The following is a 6,060-nucleotide window of genomic DNA, read 5'->3' as shown; positions in this document are numbered from 1 at the left end:
GGAAAAAAAATCAATCAACCGATCGGTAAAATCAGTAAATAATGGTAACAGTAATAGCAATACAAATCACATAGTTATTAGAGAATAGATCTTACTTGGAATGATTGGGAAAAATACATATGATAATGGTAAGACTAAAATGACTTTTGGACACTTGTAATGATTAAAAATGATTTGCATTAAAATCTTTACTATAAGTTTTAATTTCATATATTAACATTAGAAAATAGCTTGCATGCTTATTATTTCATATAAACAAAACTGTGCAAATTGCTGGAGCTGTGATCTGTGGTAATTCAGGGTTTAGAGCTCCTGAAGGAAAGGTTTTCCGTCAGTACGGAGGTAGACAGGCCCAGATCAGTGAAGGGACGCTTGCTGTTTTCTTTTATCTTTTATTTTTACCTTCTTATTTTTATTCTTTTAATTTTTTCTCTTTTCATCTTCTTTCCCTACACATGCAGATTTACACATGCGTCCAGCAATGAAGAACGCTTGCTGCTCTTAACTGCCTTTTCAACACGCTGACACATAGCTGCATATGTCCTGGGATGGTGAAGGATCCTGTCTGAGATCGGAATGTACCGAGAGGGGGGCGGTGCTACGTCATAGAGGATTGATGACAGGCTATTTTACCTACCTCGGCATACACATTAACACTTACACACACTCACGAACACTCACACACATTCATTTTTTTGGTGATATGATGAAATCATATCAAAGGGGGGAACTGTTAGGGATATACTTTAATTAGCACTACTACTATGGAATAATTGTATTAACTGCACATTAGGCCTTTCCTGAGAGAAGTACACCAAGGTTATAAGATGCTCTGCTAAGGTGTAAACATACCCACACGTTCCGGAGAAACCAACACACACTCACTAGTGTTCCAAAACATCCTGGATAAGGGTGTCAGCTCTTGGTTGGCAGCTGACATCAATACCAAATTGTCCAATTGCGAACAAAGTCCAGCCTCTCTGTCGGGGCCCAGCCCAGAAGAACATGGAATAAAAACTCTGATTCATCAACAATCAGGATCCTTTCGGGGCGAAATACTTTGTATCTTTCCCTGTAAGGTCCAGCTGAGCATTACATCTGGCTGTACTTAAATAAATGGTAATAATCTGAAGCCAGTCATTTTGGCATTCTTTATACCAAGCATAGAATAAGAGAACCGGGTGGACTCGGCCGGATGGAAGTCCAGGCTCCAACAACACGAAAAGTCACTAAACTATTTAGATTAACTGAACAACAAGAACACAACCAAACACAACTACCAATAACACTATTAACATCAGAACATCGAAATAAATCATGAAATCAATGTTTAAATCTTGAATATCTCATCCCAAACTCCCATGATGCATTGCGACACTACCTTCAAAGAGCCCGTTTCCTTTATGCTGTGACCAACACTAACCGTGCCGATGTGGTGTCCTGACCCCACTGGAACTATTAGAAATACATTTTACTCACCATGAAATGTTGCTTGTATCGAGATTTTTCATCCTGCTAACCCACTGTCCAACTTCCAGGCATGTTGTGTGGCGAGAGGGAACTTAAAATTGAGAAGCATGAAAGTAAAGTATATAAGTATGAAAATAAAATTTGATTTGATTTGATTTGAATTGATCTGAAATCAACGTTGACAAAATTAAATTACCAAGCCAAGTTTGTTCAGTTATAGCAACTTGAATTTTGTTTTAAACCCATCAACAATGAGTTTTGAGTTCAATTTGCAAGAAAAATTAAGTTGATGTAATAAGGAACATTTTTATTTATTCATAACTTGAAAAAAAATAAGTTTGGTATTTAGAAAGTTTATCAAAATCAACTAATTACAATTTTTTTTTAATTGGATCCATGTTTTAAATCAAGTGGTGTTAGAAGCTTCTCTGAGTTACTTATTAGAGTGTAGGCCCAATCCCATGTCTCTTTCTACCCCTCCCCCTCAGCCCTACCCCTTTCAAACGGAGTGCTGAGGGGTAGGGCCGGAAGTCAACCCCTCCGAATTGGAACACCCCTTCGACAATCGCGTAGGTCATCAGTAGTCGCCGCTGCCGATGACGTAGGCAGATGCGACAATTGTTTGCCAAAGAAGAATGTTTTTCTCACATTTTAAAACTTTATCCATTGAGAAAATACTTACATTTATGAACTTCTTTCGTTGTGGACGCCGCCATCTTGCCGTTCTTGCACGGCTTTCTGGGAAATCTGTAATACCCTCTCCGTTTGGAGTGTGCGTCGGGAGAATCTCCGTTTGGAGGGGTGTATAGCCCTACACCTTCCCCCTACCCCTCCGTCATAATGACAGTCGGGACACCCTACCCCTCCATGTGAACGCGCAAAATGGAGGGGTAGGGCCAAGGGGTAGGGCCAAGGGGGAGGGCTGAGGGGGGAAATGGGATTCAGCCATAGAGTTCTTCATTTTTCTCAGTTTTAATTGAAGAATGTTTCAAATGTTTTTTTCTGTTGGAATCAATAAAACTGATCGTTTTGAAGCTTCTGGTCCTTTTTAAAGGGTTTCTGTCAGACCTGAAGTGTGACGGATTCATCAATACTGATTACAACTGTGAACACAGTCCAGGTCCCAGGTCCAGGTCCAGGTCCAGGTCCAGGTCCAGGTCTACACAGGTCAATAGATCCGTTCACTGAACCGACTTATCTTCAACTGCTTGAATTAAATTGATTCAGCCTCTAATATAATATATTATTAGAAGGAGGATGAGACACACTCAGTTTGATGCGTTCCATTTTATTACCATTTATTCCATTTATAGACCTGAGCGTTTATGAACGACGCTGAAAAAACAGAGGAAAACCAGACAGTCTGATAAAACAACCCTGAGAAAACCTGGAAATCAGAGGTAAAGCTCTTCCTCCAGAAGCACCGAGGAACCGCCAGCCGTCTGCAGCTCCTCTGTGCAGTTTGCATGTTCCTCCTCTGCATGCGTGGCTTCCTGAGTCTTCAACCCTCCCTGTTCACAGCACGACGTAGCTCTTCTCCTCCTCCTCCGCCTCCTCCTCTCCCCGGCGGCCCCCCCGGCGGGGGGGACCTCCTCCTGCTGGACCCCCCGGCTGCTCCGCTCACACTCAGCTGGCCCATCCTCTCCGCCAGGCCTCGCAGCTCGTCTCCTCGTCCACCGAGCCCGGCGAGCCCGGCAGCTTCCGCGGCTCTGTGGGACGGTCAGCAGCTGTCAAGACCAGCAAGAGGGTGTGTGTGTGTGTGTGTGTTTGTGTGTGTGTGTGTTACCATGCTCTGATGTGGGCTGGAGGTCTTCAGGTTTCAGGCTCTGCTCTGTGAGTCCGGCTCTCAGAGTGATGTGCAGAGAAATGGCCTGAGGACCGCTGAGCTCCTCTGGAGCTGCCCCCCCTGCCCCCCCTGCCCCCCCTGGCCCCCCTGCCCCCCCTGCCCCCCCTGCTGCTCCTCCATCAGCTGGAGCTGCAGGCTTGGTGTTTCTCCCGGACCTGCTGCTCCTGCTGCTCCTGGTGCTGCCGTGCCCTCTGGGAGGTCTCTCCAGGACCACCTTGCGGCCCCTGAAGGCCAGGTCCGGGTAGGTCTCCTGCATCTCCATCAGGGACTGGTCTTCGTGGACCAGGCGGGTCCGTCGGGGTTTGGGTCTGGGGGTGAGCGAAGGAACCTGCAGAGGAGGAACTGCAGGGTCTGGAGGGTTCTGAGACCGAGAACACACAGACCACCTTCAGGGGGAGGAGGGTCTAGAGGTCCAGAACAGAGGGAGTGTCTTCCATACCTCTCTGGACTCTACCGTCTCCTGTCTCCTGTTGTCCTCGTCCTCGTCTTCCTGCTGCTTCACTGCTGTCGCTGCTTCCAGAGGTTCCTGTGACTCGTCAGGCTGGAACCTTCTGTGAAGAACCTGCAGCAGATCCTGCAGGGAAGAACATGAAGACCGTGGAGTGAAGGAGGAGCTCTGCTGACTGGACCTCTTCAGCGGGGGTCTGGGTGTGGGTCTGATGTGGGTCTGGTGTGGGTCTGGGTGTGTGGTCTGGTGTGGGTCTGGGTGTGTGGTCTGGTGTGGGTCTGATGTGGGTCTGAGTGTGGGTCTGGTGTGGGTCTGGTGTGGGTCTGGTGTGGGTCTGGGTGTGGGTCTGGTGTGGGTCTGGTGTGGGTCTGGGTGTGTGGTCTGGTGTGGGTCTGGGTGTGGGTCTGGTGTGGGTCTGGTGTGGGTCTGGGTGTGTGGTCTGGTGTGGGTCTGGGTGTGGGTCTGGGTGGGTCTGGTGTGGGTCTGGGTGTGTGGTCTGGTGTGGGTCTGGTGTGGGTCTGGTGTGGGTCTGGGTGTGGGTCTGGTGTGGGTCTGGGTGTGGGTCTGGTGTGGGTCTGGGTGTGGGTCTGGGTGTGGGTCTGGGTGTGTGGTCTTGCCTCTGGTCCCAGCTGGTCCTGGTGCTGCAGGTCCAGGAGGTTCTGGCACTCCAGGCGGGCCAGCAGCAGCTCGAAGCCCAGCAGCAGGGCTCGGTCTGGATCGGGGTCCTCACAGAGCCGGAACTCCCTGGAGACACCGGAGGAGACGGCTGAGAGCAGCAGGACCAGGTCCAGACTGGAACCTGGTCCGGGGACAGTAACCCCACTGCCTGGAACCAGGACCAGGTCTACTTCCTGTCTCCTGCTTCCTGGTTACAGCCTCACCAGCGTCTAGCGTGTGTTGTGAGTGTGTTGTGAGTGTGTGTCCTGAGTGTGTGTTGTGAGTGTGTGTTGGCATCCTGCTCCTCACCTGAGTGAGCCTTCCGGGGGGGGCAGGTAGCCGATGGAGGCCAGGAGGGACTGGAGGGTGGAGGAGCCAAGACCCGGAAGGAGGACGTAAACAAACGCACCCGTGTAGGTCTGAGGGACACACACACACACACACACACACACACACACACACACACACACACACACACATTCAAATACTCAAAGACACAGACATCCATAGGACCCCCCAACCACCTTGAGGCCCCCCCCACCTTGATGCTCCGCCCCCCCGCCCCCACCTGAGCCCCCCACCTTGATGCTCCGCCCCCCCTGCCCCCCCTGAGCCCCCCCCCTTGATGCTCCCCACCTTGATGCTCCGCCCCCCCCTCCCCCACCCACCTTGATGCTCCGCCCCCCCGCCCCCCCTTGAGCCCCCCACCTTGATGCTCCGCCCCCCCCCTCCCCCCCCCCACCTTGATGCTCCGCCCCCCTGCCCCCCCTGAGCCCCCCACCTTGATGCTCCGCCCGCCCCCCCCCCCCCCCCCCCCCCCTCCCCCCCCACCTTGATGCTCCGCAGCTCCCGCCTCCAGCCCCGCAGCAGCAGGTTGGTGCTCAGGGTCTCCAGCAGCTCGGCGGCCCTCAGGAACCGGGCCAGCTGCCGCCGCCCGTCGCTCCTCAGGGCCTCTCGGGTCTCGCTCAGCGCCTCGGGGAAGCGCAGGACGCTGAAGGCGGCCCGGGGCTCCGGCTCCCCCCGCAGGTACCGGGCGGCCGCCTCCAGCAGCCCGGGGTCCCGGCACGGCCCCGCCTCGGCCCCCGGCCGCAGGTACCAGTCCCGGTAGTCCTCCCGCAGGGCCCGCAGGTCCCGGGCCGGCTCGCGGGCTCCGGTGTCGGTCTCCATGAGCCGAACGGCGGCTGGAGGCTCGAGGAAGTGAAGCGAGGAGGAAGTGAAAGTAAAGAGAGGAGGCGGCGGCTCTCCTCTGCCACACAAACTGGCTCTGCTGCTGGTTCTGCTGCTGGGTTACTGTCCTGAAGACACGCCGACATCACCTGCTGTTCTAAACAGGTCAACAACAGCAAACACAGCTAAACAATAGTAAAAGCACTAATAAACACCAGTAGTAACAGAAGTAAACACCCAGCGCCAGTAAACATTAGTAAAAACACCAGCAAACACTAATAAACACCTGTAAGCATGAATAAAAACACCAGTGAACACCAATAAACATTAGCAGAAGCACCAGCAAAAACCAAATAAACACCAGTAAACAGTAATAAAAACACCAGTGAACACCAGTTACCATTGAAACAATAGTAAACGTCACTAAGCTTTAATAAACGGCTCCACCGAGTCTTTTCAACATTTAACAGCA

At 51.8% G+C, this 6,060-nt stretch overlaps 1 protein-coding gene across 1 annotated transcript; it reads right to left on the bottom strand.

The window, feature by feature from the left end:
* Nucleotides 1-3,096: 3,096 nt before the first annotated feature.
* Nucleotides 3,097-5,651, bottom strand: LOC115399385 (spermatogenesis-associated protein 2-like). The gene is made up of 6 exons (XM_030106708.1): nucleotides 5,253-5,651; nucleotides 4,731-4,840; nucleotides 4,382-4,508; nucleotides 3,756-3,890; nucleotides 3,257-3,677; nucleotides 3,097-3,179 (listed from the first exon to the last, which is right to left on the bottom strand). The coding sequence occupies exons 1-6, from the start codon at nucleotides 5,586-5,588 to the stop codon at nucleotides 3,097-3,099; spliced, it is 1,212 nt and encodes a 403-aa protein (XP_029962568.1). The 5' UTR covers nucleotides 5,589-5,651.
* Between the last annotated feature and the right edge of the window lie 409 nt (nucleotides 5,652-6,060).

The sequence above is a fragment of the Salarias fasciatus genome, chromosome 13 (assembly GCF_902148845.1).
Source record: "Salarias fasciatus chromosome 13, fSalaFa1.1, whole genome shotgun sequence".
NCBI classification, from domain to species: Eukaryota; Metazoa; Chordata; class Actinopteri; order Blenniiformes; family Blenniidae; genus Salarias; species Salarias fasciatus.
Note: the sequence above shows the minus strand (reverse complement) of the source record. Positions and strands in the feature narration are given on the sequence as shown.

Coding starts and splice junctions, on each gene's coding strand:
- LOC115399385 (XM_030106708.1), bottom strand. CDS start 5,588: ATGGAGACCGACACCGGAGCCCGCGAGCCGGCCCGGGACCTGCGGGCC. Junction 4,509..4,730: donor CCCCCGGAAGGCTCACTCAG/GTGAGGAGCAGG, acceptor CGGTGTCTCCAG/GGAGTTCCGGCTCTGTGAGG. Junction 3,180..3,256: donor CCAGCCCACATCAGAGCATG/GTAACACACACA, acceptor ACCGTCCCACAG/AGCCGCGGAAGCTGCCGGGC.